This window comes from Salmo salar, chromosome 27 (genome assembly GCF_965601325.2).
Source record: "Salmo salar chromosome 27, fSalSal1, whole genome shotgun sequence".
NCBI classification, from domain to species: Eukaryota; Metazoa; Chordata; class Actinopteri; order Salmoniformes; family Salmonidae; genus Salmo; species Salmo salar.
The window spans coordinates 8,609,274-8,627,436 of record NC_138317.1 but is presented as its reverse complement, the minus strand read 5'-3'; the positions used below and the strand labels follow the sequence as shown (position 1 = coordinate 8,627,436).

Here is an 18,163-nt window from a genome sequence, read left to right as displayed (position 1 = left end):
AACTCTCTCACCCTATACCTCACTTGCGCTCTTTGCAGCTGGGTGCTGTGTGAGCACAGTAACTACAGGGGGCGCCAGTTCCTATTAGAACCCATTGAAATCACCAACTGGCCCAAGTTTAGTCAGCTTCTCACCATTGGCTCAATGTACCCAGTACGACAGGTTCGTATCCCACTCTACTTCTTTACTTCATTCCAGTTATAATACACTGTAAGAAAAAAATGTTTTGCTTAGAATAGTGATCCTGACTAAATCACTGCCATTGTGAGTCAGTTGAACATTTTCTACATAGAGACCTAATTTATTATAAACCTTATAATAAGATATCATAAAATCTCATACATGCTTATACAAAGTTATGAAGCCCTTACGCTACTTCTATTTGCTTTGACATGTGACTGTTTCCATTCCCTGCAGAAGCGGCGCTTCTTCCGCATCAAGAGCAAGGAGCGAGGTCACTTCCTGTCCATCCAGGGCGGCATTGAGAAAATGAAGTCGGGACGCGTGGTGGTGATCGAGCAGGTGGAGGGCATGAGCGACATCTGGTTCTACCAGGAGGGCCTCATCAAGAACAAGGTATTACTTACAAGGAATAAAGTTCCTGAACTTTTTTTTATTTCATTTGATCATTTTCTTTCACCTTTACTTGAGGAACCCCTGGAACTCCCTCGCGCAACCCCATGGGTTCCCGGATTACAGTTCTGAAGAGCTGCATTTTTGCTGTTTAAAAAAAAATAATAATAATTTGATACCATCCTGGCACTTGATTGATACATTTATCAATTATATCAATCACAATTATTGATTGATTGACCATAGAGAGGTCACACCTGTTTGTCCGCGTAGACATTAGTCTCTGATTAAAAGGCAAAAATGGACACTGGCATACACTGTAGCCCTTGAGGACCGAAGTTTCCCACCCCTGGTCTTAGATTCACATATGCTAGTCCTATAGTAATCAAAATAAATATGGAAGCTTATTGTGTCTTTCTACTGAAAACAAAGAGATTTGACCAGAGTTCTACATTTTCTTATGTCTGTCTTTCTCTAGTTGGCTCCTACTATGAGCCTGCAGGTGATGGGGAACGTGGAGGCGGGGGCGAAGGTGGTGCTGTGGTCAGAGGCCCGGCAGCCTGTCCAGACCTGGTCAGCCCAGATGAGAGGCACCATCCCCAGCCTTACCTTCCCTGGTATGGTGTTGGACATCAAGGGTGAGACACTACTGACATCTTAGGAGGGAAATGATAGGAACTACACACATGATTTGAGCTTTCATGCAATAAACCCCCCCCCCCCCCCCCATGTTCTCTAAAAAAAAAAATTGGGGCACTGGGGAAATGTTTGGTCTTGTGAGCGGAACTTTGAACCGTGTGAGTATTTTGTGCAACTTCCAGCATATTTACAGTGAACACTGAGGCTGTACCCTTACAGTTTGTCAGTAGCCAATAGGCTATTGTGGCTATTTGATCATAACGTAGGCCTACCAACAAAGCCAATGTCTACTTGCGTGTGACTTTTAATAACGTTTTTACATTATGAAGGGCTTGACATTAATTCATTATTTTTTACTTAGTCTATAACATTATGGGCCAAACAGGACTTTAAATTGCATTGTGTTGTGTTGTATGATGCAAGAAACCACTTTACAAAATAAAAGTCATTATTATTAACATACAGAGAATTAGACAATGTAGGCTGCCCATTGGCTTATTTGCACATTCAAGCCTGTCTCAAAATACAACACTGCCCCTTTAATTAAGCTTTTTACGTGACTAGCTTTTCAAAGACAACTTGAACTGTAGCCTACACATTTTGTGCTCTTGTAGGAAGCAGTAACTCCCCATTGCTGACCTATACTTATCTATACTGAACAAAATTAGATCTTTTCCATTCATGATTTGGAGCGAACCCTGACTGAAGCTGAGCAGAATTTACAATAAGAAGCATTTTAGACCTGCGTTTACTTTTCTGCGTGAAAAACACAAACGCGACCCCTTTGGCATATGGTTTACATAGTTTTCATGCTCATCAAACCATTCAACCATTGACCACTCGTGCCCTGTGGATGGGGGCATTGTCATCCTATGGGGGCACAGCCATGGTAGGCAAAATAATTAAATGTCTGCAAGAACACAGTGGCCACCATCATTCTTAAATGGAAGAGGTTTGGCTGGCTGCCCGGCCAAACTGAGCAGACCAGGGAGGAGGGCCTTAGTCAGGAAGGTGACCAAGAACCCGATGGTCACTCTGACAGAGCTCCAGAATTCCTGTGTGGAGATGGGAGAACCTTCCAGGAGGACAACCATCTCTGCAGCACTCCACCAATAAGGCTTTTATGGTAGAGTGGCCAGACAGAAGCCAGTCCACAGTAAAAGGCACATGACAGCCTGCTTGGAGTTTGCCAAAAGGCACCTAAAGGCCTCTTAGACAATGAGGAAACAAAAACGATTTCATCAATTTTAGAATAAGGCTGTAACATAACAAAATGTGGAAATAGTCAAGGGGTCTGAATACTTCCCCGAACGCACTGAACAAAAATATAAATGCAACATATAAAGTTTTGGTTTCATGAGCTGAAATAAAACATACCAGAATCTTTCCATAAGCCCAAAAGCTTATTTCTCTCAAATATTGTGCACAAATTTGTTTACATCCCTGTTAGTGAGCATTTCTCCTTTGCCAAGATAATCCATCCACCTAACAGGTGTGGCATATCAAGAAGCTGATTAAACAGCATGATCATTAAAGGTGCACCTTGTGCAGTTTTGTCACACAACACAATGCCACAGATGTCTCAAGTTTTGAGGGAGCGTGCAATTGGCAGGAATGTCCACAATATTTATTTTTACATTTTTTTGTTCAGTGTATATAACTGGACTAATAACTCGCTAGCTAGCATAGAATATCAACAAATGTACACACGCACTGATCTGAAAAGCACCATTCACTTGCAGGTGATTGAAAGACTGCTCGTGGGCTACCCCCGCCAATAGAATTCTACTCTGTTGCTCTCTGGCTCTGCCTACAACACAATCACAGACTCAATCTTGTAAAGTTACATATATTTTAGTTTGTTGCATTGAAAAGGGGCTGATATAATGTTGATTCAATCACAGAAAAAACATTGATTTATATCGCGGAAACTAATGGGGTGAACTCAATCTCTTGCATCTCTGCACGGCCTGGCCTTTCTACTGATTAGATATAGATGTATTAAATAGGCATTGTTGATTCAAAAAAGAATAATAATCACATCAATTATTGATAAGCGTGCTATAAATGAATGATATAATTGTATCTCTCAGGTGGCAAGCAGTACGACAGAGACCATGTGGTGATTTTACCAGAGAGTGAGGAGAGGCCTTGCCAACAGTGGGAGTTGGAACTGCTATAACTTTCCAATAACCATCCCTCAACCCACACCCTTCACCTGCTCCTCCAATACAATACATTGCAATATCACCAACCCCTCAGAACTCCTACTTTTCAGTCTGTGGAGATGGACATTAGGAAGCACCACAGACTTAGCCTTGTCATCACCAGGCACCCTCAAGATGATCTGAGAACAGCCTCATTGCAGTTAAAGGGTTTTTCTTTCATTCCATGAAGAATCCTACGAGGATGATCATTTTTTTGCCTCGACGTGAGGACCGCAGCATACGAACGACTCGACAATAAACAACCAGTGCCTTTTCAATCAACTGGAAAGGATGGGAAGGATAATGCTTCACCCCCCCACCACCACCCTCCTTAAATATGTATATTTGGATTATTCTATTTACAGACATTCTACCCTATCAGATTATTCCTTGACTTGGATGGTATAACCCGGCTTACCCACACATTGGGAAGGTCAAAGTTACATCTACTAAATGGTATATTATCTGTGGCTACTAGCAGTATATTTAAGATGGATTCATAAAGGAAGCCAAATCTATGCACATTATTTTCTGAATTGACTTAAGTTTTTGGTTTGTTGTGTTTTGTTTGACTATGCAATGCACTACGTTTTGGGATGCAGTATAATACATACACAATACATATAATAATGTATGATGCAGTGCAAATGACCCTGTGGGCTTTTATGCAGTTCTTCTCTAATGCTACAAGTATGTTCATCAAGTTGGTGTTTCTATTCCACTATGGTATTACTTCTGTATTTGCATAGATATTAATCATACATTGACATTCACTGTCGACATACAGGTTGCTCTATTTGTTATATAACACCAAATGCCTTGCTTCTCTGTGCATTCTTTTATACCGAAAATATGTGAATGGAAATAAACGTGGTTTTAAAATATCGAGTTTAAATATGAAATAAAACATATCAATTGTTGAAGTGTTGTTCATCTGAAATGGGTCTTGTTCTTTCATAGATCTTCAATTATAGATAAGTTACAGTATACTGTCATGTATTCTGTGTTATTATACAGATCGGTCAGGGGTGAGCAGTGGTACTGTGTCTGGCCATCATCTAGTTTGGCTATCAGGATTCACACAGACAATCCTGTCCTGAATACCATGGTGATGTGCGTACAAGATACAGGACTGTTAAGAGTGAGACAAGTCAACTGATAGTATAGTATGTGGCCCTACTCTGTACAGAACAGACAATGCATAAGTACATACCTGTAGCTCCAGGTTAAATGCATAGGTTTTATTAGTAGTCTAATCCTTCACAAAATGGCACATCTCAAGCCTGCATTTATACATACAAGTACAATGAACTAAATGGCAATAGAGGTAAGACATAATGATGCTGGATACATTTTAAATGGTGACTTTTATATCCGACAAGCTAAAGTGGAACGATAGTACATCATATCCATCCAACCGATACACACCGAAACTTCCCATTGTTGACAGTGGCCACACACAGTACAACCCACATATCTGATTTCACTCTGCTCCAGGAACAGTGTACAGACAATATCCTAGGCACTAGGCGGACACAGTAAGGAAGAGAGTGGAACTTGCCCATGTCATTGTAAATCACCAGCTTGTTTCATGTGGCTGTAAATATGCGTCCCTTTAGTTTGGAGCCGCCCCCAACGCACCATCCCCTCTGTGTCGCTCTCTCCCTCTGTGTCCCTCTTTCATTTGAAGTCCAATGATCTTTATGACTGAGTCACGTGGGAATACAGAGAGAAGTAGAATGTTTTCTCTTTTGCTCGCTCTCTCTCTCTGTAATGTTTAAACGGGAGGAACAAGACCCGAGCTGTTGAATGGATATCTGATCTTAGGGGTTTTCACATGTCCTGGGTGTTGAATGTCTTCTTTGTTGGACTCTGTCCGTTCTAAACATGAAGGTTTCAGTCCCTCTTGTTTAAGTTAAGAGGCAACACCAAGATTTAGGTGCTACAAGTTAAGTTAATAAACATATTGGTCAGAAGGGTCAAATCAGATGTTTTCTTCTGTTTTAGTATTGTCCTGAATTCACCTGAAATGTATTTGGGCTTTGTTTTACCTGGATTCTCTACAGAATTTGATACATGTTCCCTCTTCTTACATTTCACTCACAAAGGAAAGTCTTTTGATTCTATTCAGTCAAAACCAGACATTTCGTTTCTGTGGTAAGGTTGAGGAAACCTTCCTTGCCCTGCACAAAACCTCACCCTTTGGTATGGTATGTTGAATGGTGAGGTTAGTTATCTTGTGGCTCATCTTGTAGATTCTTCTATTAAACTCAGCTATTCATGATACCATTCATGACATCTTCCTTTACCCCAATCAAAATATTCCCTGCTTAAAGATACCATATGTATATGAAAACAAACCAGCCCTCCTATTACTATTATGGACCCTTATTAGTTATCATTTTATGGTCAACTATGTCAAGTCAAATGTATTTATAAAGCCCTTTTTACATCCGCAGATGTTCAAGTGTCGCTTGGTCTAAACCAGATAGTCCAGATGTCTCCTCAGCTAGGACTATTAGACATTTCCTAGTTATCTATGCGAGTTGCCATAGATATCTGATGGACCAATGGCAATGACCTGCGTGTGGGTCCTGAGCTCTCATTGGTTCAACAATAAGATTTTTGCAAGAGGAATTTGAGTGAAAGAGAAGGAGGCGGGTGCAATAAGAGCAGTTTTGTTGTTGTAAGGGCATTTCAGCTACTTGCTCACCTTTCGTTCTGACTACTGGTTTTCAGGTAGGAACTAATACTATTATTATTTGTCTGACAGCTCTTTTGAGAAAACATTGTAGCTTATAGTGTGTATATTAGTGACCATATTGCCATATTACTAATTGTGAGTGACTTTAGAGTGGTTTCTGTCTTTTGGACAGGCATCCTTCATGAATTTCAGAATTTTATGTTGTGGGCTAAGTTCAAGTTTTATTGCCACATACACAAGTATAGTGAAATCCAAGCTCTATCAAACAGTGCAGTAATCAATATCAAAATAGTATAACAAATAAAAATATATATAAAGAAAACCCAAGAAATAAGAACGAGGACATTGGTTACACTTTCTATGAACCACCTGTATATAAGTCATAGTTAATGCATTTATAGTGCCTTCTGCATTATAAAGCATTTTTAGACTTAAAACTTAATTACAGGTTGGGATTGTATAAAACACCCTTCTATAAAGGCTATCAATGCATTCAAATGCATTTAACAACATTTAACAAATGCATTTAATTTGACTTATGATAGCTCATGACTGCTTTTGTGATCAATGATGATGGAATGACACATTCCATCATTCCTCACGTGTCTTCATTCATGCATGAAACAGTGGTGTATAGTTGTATTAAACGGTCTCTCTCATTTCCTCTTTTGTAGGTTAAATTCAGACATGGACATTGAGTACTTGCCATCATTTGTGAGTGTTAGGAATCTCTGTCTCTGTCTATCAATCTTTCATCTCTTCTTTATCTGTCGACATCTCTGCATCTTAGTTTCGTCACTTTTTCTTCAAACAACTTGTCCAACCGCCTCTTTTTCCTGCACTATGGTATGTTTAGAATTCTTACACTTCTCCATTGTGAAATGGAAGAGTGTGAAACCTTTAGGATAATGCCTGCCCAGGCAAAATGCACATTTGCCGGTTTCACTCCCCTCCCTCTCCCTCACAGTCCTCATCTTGTCACTGTTTTGCTGAGCTTTCTCTCACTTCCCTTTCTCACTCCCACCTCATCTGTCTCCTTGTCCTCCCACTTAACTATTTTCTTCCCCCTCTTCCATTTTGTCCCCTTCAAATGCCTTTTCTCTGTCTTACCCTACCACTCTGTCTATTTCCCCTATCGTCGCCCTCTATCCTCTCCTCCATTGGCCTTGCCCTTCCTCTCTCACTCATTCTTTCGCTGGTCCTCTCCTAGGAGATGGCCTGGGGTACCTTGGGTACTATAAGGCCCTTCCTTAACTTCCATGCTAAGAGAGATGCTCTGAACATTCAGGCTGCCCTGGAACAGAAAGGTACAGCCTCAGTCATCATAACTCATAATGATTAAAGTATATGGGCTTCAAGGCTTGTTTTGTTCTATCCTTGGGTATTAAAAATTCTTTGCATTATTTTATTAAAAAAATTCTTAACAAGATCTTCTTTCCGGTCTGATTACAGATGTACTTACTCTGATAAATATCCTGACCAACCGCAGTAATGCTCAAAGACAAATCATCGCTCAGACCTTCAAAACCATCACAGAGAAGGTAACGAGTAACTACGATACTGGGACAAGGTTACCCACTTCAAATCCTAACCTCAGCCATTACAGGTAAAAATTCCAAACTGACCACAGTTCAGACACACTGACTATGTGTTGTTCCCCTGAACCAGGAGCTGTCCTCTGGGCTGAAGAAGGCCCTGTCTGGGGAGTTGGAGAATTTGCTGTTGGCCTTGCTGATGACCCCACTGCAGTTTGAGGCCTATCGTCTGAGACAATCCATGGAGGTGAGGGATGGTGGGACAGAGGGGGACAGGAGAAAGAGGGTGGAAGGGAGTGATAGAGAGAGACTTTTTTAATAAAACAAATACCTTTATTGGTCCAATAATTTACATCACTTTAGTACACTCATTACTACATTGTAACAGTACTAAACAGTTCAAGCCACTCCTCGTCGTCCACTGTACACAGAACCCCACACCTCTACAAGGTCCCCCAGATGGTTCACCAGCCCACAGTAAGCATTATCCAGTGTCAGCCGAGCTCTGTGGTCCTTACATCCCACCTCCTGCATCTCAGACTTCCTGGTCTTCCACACTGCCATTTTTGGGGGGTGGCAGGTAGCCTAGTGGTTAGAGGGTTGGGCCAGTAACCGAAAGGTTGCTGGATCGAATCCCCGAGCTGACAAGGTAAAAATCTGTCGTTCTGCCCCTGAACAAGGCAGTTAACCCACTGTTCCCCGGTCGGCCGTCATTTTAAATAAGAATTTGTTCTTAACTGAATTGTCTAGTTAAATAAAAAACAGCTGGCTGTTAGCCACGCTAAACATAGGCCCTCCAACATATAGGTCCCAAATCAGCCCCAACCCTAGCCCTGTACACAACCAGGACAGAAAACAGCACTGTCAGTCTGTTTCCTCCTCCCCACAGAACAGACACCCCCTCCCCGCTGATGGATCAAGGTGCGACACACATCTGTTTGCAGCGATAGCCCCGTGAATATTCCTCCACTGTAGATCAGCAGTACACTTCTCTATGGCGGTCTTATACAGGGAGCGCCAACATCCTCTCAGAGAGGTGCCCGGCCACCCTGTTGCTTTCAGCCCATGCAAATTGTCTTATTGATCCACCTTGACAGCCACCTCATGCATACAAAGCCTTTTTGCTGGTTGTACAAAAAAGAAACAGCTCCGGAATCCTGAACAATACGATCAGCTCCTCACCCTCCTGGTGTTCCCCTGCAACAGCAGCTGGGGGGAAAAGGAGGTAGATGGTAAAAAGGAGCGAGATCAATGTCATTCGTGGTTAAACAGCCCCGTCTCTGCCTGCTTCCCAGCAGCTCCCTGAAGGAGCCCGGTAGTGCAGCATGGAACCCTTCCACCACCTGCTGCAGCAGCCTGGGTGACTTCATGGAGGAAGCCTCCGTCATGTCACTGGCAGATGTACACCCATCCTTCTCTCTTAGATCACCTAACTTAGTGAACCCCTCTCTCACAAGTCTGGTTCGCATGTTCACCTAGGTCAGCACTCTGGACTGGATGAGGGGGTTGTGGAAGAGTGGCTCCTCCATTATCCATGCTCCTGGCCATGAAAGTCTCTTTCCGCGTCCGAAGCACAGCGCGGTAGAACGGAGTAAGGGTTGACATATCGGCCTGCTCCAGATCCAAAAGGAACAAGTGCCTGTCAGATCCAAGGCCCCTGCCTTCCTTAGAACAGCCCATGCTGTGTCTCTCCAGCACACCCCCTGCTGGTACAGCTTGTAGGTGGAATGACTCTGGACCCAATACGCACCAGCTCCAGCCTCCCTCATGCATGTCTGGTGTCGACCAGACCCAAAAAAAGGTCCACCAGGTAACTTTTGCAGTCGCTTGACGAGACTCTGTGTGAGGTCCAACAACATCAGTGCAAGAGCATTGAAGCGGACAAGTTGTTAGTGAAAGCACTGTTCCCCTAAAAGACATCTTAAGTAGTTAGTTAAAAAGTGAACCAAATAGCTACCCGGACTATCTGCATTGACCCTTTTTGCACTAACTCTTTCATCACATGCGCTACTGCTACTGTTTATCCCGACCTATACCTCAATTACCTCGTACCCCTGCACATCGACTCAGTACTCACCCAGTATATATAGCCAAGTTATCATTATTCATTGTGTATTTATTCCTTGTGTTATTATTTTTTCTATTATTTCTCTATTTTCTCTTTGAATTGTTTAACCCATTAGTTAGCGTTTCACTGTTAGTCTACACCTGCTGTTTACAAAGCATGTGTCAAATAACATTTGATTTGATGATTTTATTTGATCAGTGGCAAAATAACAACAACATTTAGACAACTTAGCCGCAACATTGTCCACCAGCCCCTCCAAGTTTCTCTCCTGAAATTCTGAGGTCCCCAAGAACCCCTAGGAACTTTATCCCTACTCTGCCCCACTGTAGCCCCCCAGTAAGTCTAGGACATCCTACTCTGCCCCACTGTAGCCCCCCAGTAAGTCTAGGACATCCTGCTCTGCCTCACTGTAGCCCCCAGTAAGTCTAGGACATCCTGCTCTGCCCCACTGTAGCCCCCCAGTAAGTCTAGGACATCCTGCTCTGCCCCACTGTAGCCCCCAGTAAGTCTAGGACATCCTGCTCTGCCTCACTGTAGCCCCCAGTAAGTCTAGGATATCCTGCTCTGCCCCACTGTAGCCCCCCAGTAAGTCTAGGACATCCTGCTCTGCCCCACTGTAGCCCCCCAGTAAGTCTAGGACATCCTGCTCTGCCCCACTGTAGCCCCCAGTAAGTCTAGGATATCCTGCTCTGCCCCACTGTAGCCCCCCAGTAAGTCTAGGATATCCTGCTCTGCCCACTGTAGCCCCCCAGTAAGTCTAGGACATCCTGCTCTGCCTCACTGTAGCCCCCAGTAAGTCTATGATATCCTGCTCTGCCCCACTGTAGCCCCCCAGTAAGTCTAGGACATCCTGCTCTGCCCCACTGTAGCCCCCAGTAAGTCTAGGACATCCTGCTCTGCCCCACTGTAGCCCCCCAGTAAGTCTAGGATATCCTGCTCTGCCCCACTGTAGCCCCCAGTAAGTCTAGGATATCCTGCTCTGCCCCACTGTAGCCCCCCAGTAAGTCTAGGATATCCTGCTCTGCCCCACTGTAGCCCCCAGTAAGTCTAGGACATCCTACTCTGCCCCACTGTAGCCCCCAGTAAGTCTAGGACATCCTGCTCTGCCCCACTGTAGCCCCCCAGTAAGTCTAGGATATCCTATAATCATCTGCCCATAATCAACCCTTCACTCTTCTCCCAGTTCACCTCAAACAACAGAAGAGCCATGCTAACCTCCTCCACATCTCCCTCCCTCTTGACACACACTGTCACATCATTAGCATAAGCCAACACTGAACTGAACCCCACCTACTGTACCCGGAACTGACATCCCCTGCAGCCTCTCCCTCAGCCTACACAGCAGTGGTTATATGGCTAGACAGTAGAGCTGACTCGAGAGTGGATACACCTGTCTAATCCCTCTCCTAACTGGGACTGGCCAGCTCAGCCCACCCCACACATTTACCATAACTGAAGCCCCAGAGGACAATGATCTAAACCCACTACCCAGGCCAACCGCTTTCATGTTCCTAAACAGATAGGCATGACACACTTTCAAAAGATGTTTCTAGATCAATAGAAATGCGTCCAAGATCCTGATCATACATCCTAGTGAGGTCTATGAGGGAGGGAGGGAGGGAGGGAGGGAGGGAGGGAGGGAGGGAGGGAGGGAGGGAGGGAGGGAGGGAGGGAGGGAGGGAGAGCAGGTGCATGGAAAATTGATCAGACATACTGTAAATGTACAGATGAGCAACATACAGTAATTGAAATGAGAAAGTGTATTTTTTATATACAGGGCATTGGTACAGATGAGGAGGGTTTGCTAGAGATTCTGTGCACCAGGTCACCCAAGGTGCTTGCCAACATCACCGCTACCTACAAGGAGCGTAAGTTACAACAGTTCAAGGATAATTATAAAGACATCATTATCTATATCGCTGCAATCCCTTCATAACATCGCATGGCAGAATTGCTCTTCCATCAATACAGTTCTACTATGATATGTTCTAATGAAGTAATCACCAAAGTATTCAGAGGCCAAATAATGTCCCCCTAACTTCACGTGGTGTGTGTTTTTAGAGTATAATAAGGATCTAGAGACGGACCTGAAGGGTGAGACCAGTGGGGACTTTGCCAAACTCGTCCTGGCCTTACTCAAGGTAAACCTTTTTCCCTCTCCCCTCCCTGACAGAAATCCTCTCCACTGGAGCCTAAGACACCAACATGTTACACTTATTAGAAGATCCTCTGTAAGATTGTCTGCTAAATGACTCACTTGTACATGTACATTTTAAATAGGCAAACAATAGAATAAAAAATGTTTAGAAATACTTATCTTGATCCCACTCTCTTCCTCTCTATTCCTCTACTTCTTCACACTCAATAGAAGAAAAAGGTAGTAGGACTGGTGCAAAGAGACACAGAGGTACGTACGGTGTATAAAGCACTAGTGTACTGCACCGTGTATTTTTGAGTGATCAAACTGTGTGTGTGTGGGTGTGTGTCTGTTTAATCTTATGTGCTTGTGACTGAGCAGGCTCTCTCTGAAGCTATCAATCAGGCGAAGGCAGATCCTGGACCATGGATCACCATTCTGACTACCAGAGACTCTGAACATCTTAACAAAGGTGTGTGTGTGTGTGTGTGTGTGTGTGTGTGTGTGTGTGTGTGTGTGTGTGTGTGTGTGTGTGTGTGTGTGTGTGTGTGTGTGTGTGTGTGTGTGTGTGTGTGTGTGTGTGTGTGTGGGTTTTACTGTGTATGCGTGTGTGTGGGCCTTTTTTTAGATTGAACTTTATGTAATATTGTTGTGTTGTGTGTGCAGTGTTCGTCAATTTGGAGAGTGAGAAGCAAGAGACAGTGGATGAAGCAATAGAGAAAGCATTCAGTGGAGATGTGAGACTTGGGCTGAAAACATTGGGTAAAACACTGGAATGTGGGTGTGCATCCCTGTGTGTGTGCCATGTGTTTCATGTGTACATTCAAATGTGTACATCTATCTTAAATCATATGCTTACATCATTACTAATGAAGTGGATGTCCAGTGAAAACAGTTATGTGTCCACAAGCAGCAGAGCACAGAGTGCACTGTACATACAGTAGAGGGATGTGAATATGTGCAGGGACTCACACACAAAGGATCACTAACCTTTCTCTCTGATAACAGTGCGTTGCGTACAGAGTCCAAACCTCTACCTGGCTCAGAGGCTGGAGACCATGAAGGTAAGCGTCACCATGTTCAGAACGCATGAGTCCGTCTGTCTGTCTGTCTGTCTGTCTTTGGGGGTGTTTGGTTTTCCGTTTGGTTTTCCGTTGTGTTTGATTGGTTAAAAACTCTGTTTGTTCCCTCCAGGCAGCCATAGTCCAGGGGGTGATGGTGTCCCACAGTGAGGAGGATCTGCTATGTGTGAGAGTGGCTTATCTCAGACAGACAGGCACCTCACTCTATACAGCCCTACAGGTCAGACACACACATACGCACGCATAGACACACACACACACACACACACACACACACACACACTGTATGTGTACCCAGTGGTGTAGTGGGGTCTACAGGCAGGTATACCCACTTTTTTTTAAATTGGGCATTGCCTATACTCACGTCTTAATCCCCACTGATGCGTATCAAAGTATTGTAGTAGAGGTATACACCGTATCATATATTATATTACGGGTGACAATTTTAGTGCTCATCAATGCATTCTCTACCAGAACCATTGGTTGGCCCTCTTTGATGTCACGAAGGTTAATACATTGCTATGTTTTCCCACTGTACCTAACAGCAAAACTAAACTTTAGACATATGAGTTACCACCCCCGGTCTCAGGGATGGTTAACTCTGGAAATGTATTTGGTCTCTACTGAGTTAAATAAGCTTTTAGTTTTCTTGCACCTTATCTGTGGAACAATCTTCAAATGTTCTTAAATTTGAGGTTCTGGTGCCTGTAGGGCAATTCAGAAAGCTGATTGAGGATGTTTTTACTGATGAATGTGTTGCATTTTGTATTTCTATTTTGATGTGTGTATTTTCTGTCATTTCTGTAATTCAGGACTCATCTGTAAAAGAGACCTTGGTCTCAGTATGACTCCCTGATAAAATAAAGGTTAAATCAACAAAATATATTATGTAGAACAATAGAGAAATCCTGCATAAAGTAGCCTACACAAATGCAGCTCACAAACCCTTCTTCTCTGTACGTAGGGTTTTCAGCCCTTACATCACCCACTATTGACTTCATGTGAACTACAGATGTAGGAGCTTACTTTTGGATTTGATTTGATCACTCATTTGACGTTTAAAAAAAAGGCTTCTACAGTTTATAAATACCATTTTGGAAATTCAGACTTGATGAGTCAACCCCTACAAAAATATCCATTAATTATAATCCACATAATAATTCACATTTCCTGTTGCTGCAGGATTATTTTCCTGCTGAAGTAAACTAGCTCCAATTAAGATCCTACATCTGTACAATTCCGACGCTGTGTATTATGTTTAGAAACGTCAATAATCATTGCTTTCAAACCGTTTTTTGAAACATATGCTGATATGCCTCTTATCTTTCATATCAGAGAGAAATACGATTTCAAATAAAAAAGATTCACTTACTGTAGCAGTTTGGCAAAGATCCACACGGCTGTTGTGCCTCCAGCCCGAAGAGCTATGCATCAGCTCAATTTCCTCTCAAGTTAACCCTCCCTTTTCTGATGCAAACTTCTCCAATGATGTCATCACGCTAGAGCAGGGCTGTCCATCCCTGTTCCTGGAGAGCTACCATCCTGTAGGTTTTCACTCCATCCCTCATCTAGTGCACCTGATTCTAATAATTAGCTGGTTGAAAAGCTGAATCAGGTTGGTTACAACTGGGTTTGGTTGGAGTGAAAACCTACAGGAGGGTAGCTCTCCAGGAACAGGGTTGGACAGCCCTGGGCTAGAGCATCCTAGCATCCCAATTGCATCCCAGAGCAAATCTAAACAGATATTGTCATTTATTCTAGGTTATATTAACTAGGTCTTTTTTAGTTTTCCTCATAACATATTTTATAATTTCTGTTTATTTATACTTGTCTTAATTTCTTGTTGCATATGTATTTTTGCATTCTTTAATGTCTTCCTCAACTAATTGCTGCACCTGGTCGTTCATCAGAGCCTTCAATGGACCATGTGTTGTTCTCCAGGATGAAGCTGAAAAATAATCAAATAATGCAATCATCAGGCAGTGAAGAGTAGATGGAAAGTGTGTTAAGTAATATGGAACTGATTTCATTTCTTCTGTAAGATACATCTGAAATATGTTCAAATGAATGGCAAAGAGAAATGCTGTTGTCATAAATCATATCTGATGTACACTACCGTTCAAAAGTTTGGGGTCACTTAGAAATGTCCTTGTTTTTGGATGAAAAGCATTAGAATTAGAAATTAGAATAATTAGAAAGTAAGTCCAATATGGGCATATATAGTTTGAAAATGTAAGGATGAAGTAATTATGACTTTGTGGCTGTGTTAACTAGTGACGGCCGCGCAACAAGGATGGCCTACCAGTCTCTTAACATCCAATTTGTGAGAGTGAAAACCTGAAAGAAATATAGGACAAAGTATATTTTTCTCACACAGGGCGCCTTTCCTTCACCGGGCTGGCCATTTGGGAAATTCTGGGCAGAATTAGAGTATACCCACTTCTCCAGGCACCACTACACCACTGTGTGTACCCACCCACCAGATGTAATGCACATTTAGACTCCCACATGTACACATACTTATCTGCACGCCAGTAGCACACCTGTTTGAGGAACGAAAAACAAAATATATGTATTTATTTCCTGTAACAAATACAGTAGAAATGCATGTCAATGAAAGTATCTATCTATAGTATCTCAGCCAAGCAGTATAGCATTTTTTGAAATGTTCCAATGTTATTCAACAGAAACAATTCAAAGGAGATCACCTACAAGCACTGCTGGCAATCTGTCGATCTGAAGACTAAAGGAATGAGTTTTGTGTACAATTTCACATTAGCTCAGCCTATACATTACTATTCACATTTGAGTATTTACAGTATACATATGTAGGATCTTAATTTGAGCCAGTTTGCTACAGCAAGAAAATAATCCTGCAACAACTGGATATGTGAATTGTTATGTGGATTATAATTAATACCAAATATTGTAGCGGTTGATACATTTTCGTAAGGAAAAATCAAGTCTGAAATCAAGTGAAAATTACAAACTTCAGAAGTCTTTTTAAACCGCAAATACACTACAAGTTTTACATTCCCTGCATTGCAGGAAAGTTCTCCTTCAACACGGTGATCAAATTAAGATCCTACATCTGTATTGCTCTATGTCTCATTCCTACACGGTAATACAAGAAAATAAAACGTTGTCCTATTGCTAATGCTCATAATGCCTAATATGACAGTAAAGTCACACCTTCTACTCATTTTTTCTATGATTCCTTGAAGTGTACTTTAATCTGAAGTGTACATCCATACTTTTCTGAAAATAAAAATTGGATTACAATCAAGTATATTTTCCACAACATTCATTCCTTCAAACCAGTGCATTTAAAAAACAAACAGACAAAAATACATCTAAAAGGGCAGTGGAGGCAAGTTCCCAAAACCGGCAACAAATATCTGCCGGTCACCCTTTGGTGACTGTTTACAACAAATTCAAGTTTAAGAACAACTTGCTTCTCTCCTAATATGTCCAAATGCAAAGATGAACCTCTAACATGAAAAGTCAATGACTGCTGTTCCAGTAGAGGAAAATCCATACTTCCAGATACATATTTGCTTTGCTCATTAGCTTTGGTTTCATTCATGGCCAGTCAGTCTATTTAGCCTGAGCAATACAAACTTCAGGCCAGGAGGGGTGCACCACTTAGAACCACAAGGTGTAGAGCAGAGGAGGCACCACAGAACACAACAGAGATGCTCTGGTTGCTGGTCTGCCACTTGGTGTGATGGGTGGAACATGTGCTGCTGTTGTATTAGGAGCAGGAGCAGCGGTTGTATTAGGAGCAGGAGCAGAGGTTGTAGGAGCAGCAGCTGCGGTTGTAGGAGGAACAGGATCAGTGGTTGTAGGAGCAGGAGCAGCCGTTGCGAGAGCAGCCGTTGCGGGAGCAGCCGTTGCTGGAGCAGCCGTTGCGGGAGCAGCCGTTGCTGGAGCAGCCGTTGCTGGAGCAGCCGTTGCAGGAGTAGCCGTTGCTGGAGCAGCCGTTGCGGGAGCAGCCGTTGCTGGAGCAGCCGTTGCTGGAGCAGCCGTTGTTGGAGCAGCCATTGTTGGAGCAGCCGTTGTTGGAGCAGCCATTGTTGGAGCAGCCGTTGCAGGAGTAGCGTTGCATTAGTATTCTGAATACAGAGAATGATAGAAGAAACAATTGAGTCAATGTGGACTGCAAATTATTCTTAAAGGGACATTTCACTCATAAATTAAGATTTGTCAGATGTTTTCAGACCCCAAAAGTAGACTCGTGTCAAGATGAAATATTGATTGTGTGGATCTGGCTATAGGCCTCAATCCTAAATGAATGGATTAGCACTGTCTAATTTCCTAGATTTCCTGGTTTTATTCGGTGCTCATCTTTTCCATTCATTTGAAATGGAGGCGCAGAGCTGGATCTACACAACCAATGTCATTGGAGATAGTTTCGTCTTGACATTAAACTACTTTAGAGGTCAGAAAAAGTCTAACAAACTTTCATTTGAAAGTGCAATGTCCCTTTAAAACTTTAATCCTTAGCTGCTTGATCCATTTTTGGACTTATGAATGGATGATATATACCCATTGATTCTTGAAGAAAATAACTTATAAAGGCCTCATGAGCTTAGGGCTCTATTCAGTCTGGATCGCTGAAACGTTACAGATTGCGCTCTAGAAATGTGAAAGGTCATTTCCGATGGAGACGACGATGTGCAGCGTTTCCAGTGAATGCAGTCTCCGCTAACGCGGGAATGTTGCCTTTCCATTTCAATCACACTGTAAAGTTGAATTTCTGCGACACGGATCGAATAGAGCCCTTAGTTCAACTGTCGTACCCCATCAGAATCCAAAATGCAAGCTTGTTTTACTCCAATGTTTGGTCTCGACCCCGCCCTGTGCAACTGGGTCCTGGACTTCCTGACGGGCCGCCCCCAGGTGGTGAGGGTAGGAAACAACATCTCCACCCCGCTGATCCTCAACAATGGGGCCCCACAAGGGTGCGTTCTCAGCCCTCTCCTGTACTCCCTGTTCACCCATTACTGCCTGGCCATGCACGACTCCAACTCAATCATCAAGTTTGCAGACGACACTACAGTGGTAGGCTTGATTACCAACAACGACGAGACGGCCTACAGGGAGGTGGTGAGGGCCCTCGGAGTGTGGTGTCATGAAAATAACCTCACACACAATGTCAACAAAACAAAGGAGATGATCGTGGACTTCAGGAAACAGCAGAGGGAGCAGTCCCCTA

General features: G+C 43.0%; 2 protein-coding genes across 5 annotated transcripts in view; both read left to right on the top strand.

Annotated features, from left to right (window-relative positions):
- The window catches only part of LOC106588493 (uncharacterized), a 72,407-nt gene extending 68,060 nt beyond the window's left edge, over nucleotides 1-4,347 (top strand). Inside the window, exons 19-22 of the mRNA XM_014177585.3 lie at nucleotides 39-162; nucleotides 418-576; nucleotides 1,052-1,211; nucleotides 3,306-4,347. Coding sequence (XP_014033060.2) covers nucleotides 39-162; nucleotides 418-576; nucleotides 1,052-1,211; nucleotides 3,306-3,394 — 532 coding nt within the window. The 3' untranslated portion in view covers nucleotides 3,395-4,347. The remainder of the gene's footprint in view (nucleotides 1-38; nucleotides 163-417; nucleotides 577-1,051; nucleotides 1,212-3,305) is intronic.
- A 1,733-nt stretch (nucleotides 4,348-6,080) lies between these two features.
- Nucleotides 6,081-16,231, top strand: anxa14 (annexin A14). Of its 4 annotated transcripts, none has more exons than XM_014177590.3 (13): nucleotides 6,081-6,158; nucleotides 6,798-6,837; nucleotides 7,334-7,430; nucleotides 7,576-7,664; nucleotides 7,792-7,905; nucleotides 11,504-11,594; nucleotides 11,788-11,867; nucleotides 12,095-12,133; nucleotides 12,245-12,335; nucleotides 12,530-12,625; nucleotides 12,872-12,927; nucleotides 13,058-13,165; nucleotides 15,633-16,231. In XM_014177590.3, exons 2-13 carry the CDS (start codon nucleotides 6,811-6,813, stop codon nucleotides 15,690-15,692), a joined length of 948 nt encoding a protein of 315 aa, XP_014033065.2. In that variant the 5' UTR covers nucleotides 6,081-6,158; nucleotides 6,798-6,810; the 3' UTR covers nucleotides 15,693-16,231. The 4 variants fall into 4 exon arrangements, with proteins under 4 accessions (XP_014033065.2, XP_014033064.2, XP_014033066.2 ...); XM_014177589.3 differs by having other exon boundaries at nucleotides 12,530-12,640; XM_014177591.3 differs by lacking the exon at nucleotides 15,633-16,231 and adding an exon at nucleotides 14,856-15,626 and having other exon boundaries at nucleotides 12,530-12,640.
- Nucleotides 16,232-18,163: the final 1,932 nt, after the last annotated feature.

Coding starts and splice junctions, on each gene's coding strand:
- anxa14 (XM_014177589.3), top strand. CDS start 6,811: ATGGACATTGAGTACTTGCCATCATTT. Junction 11,868..12,094: donor TCGTCCTGGCCTTACTCAAG/GTAAACCTTTTT, acceptor CACACTCAATAG/AAGAAAAAGGTAGTAGGACT. Junction 12,336..12,529: donor CTCTGAACATCTTAACAAAG/GTGTGTGTGTGT, acceptor TTGTGTGTGCAG/TGTTCGTCAATTTGGAGAGT.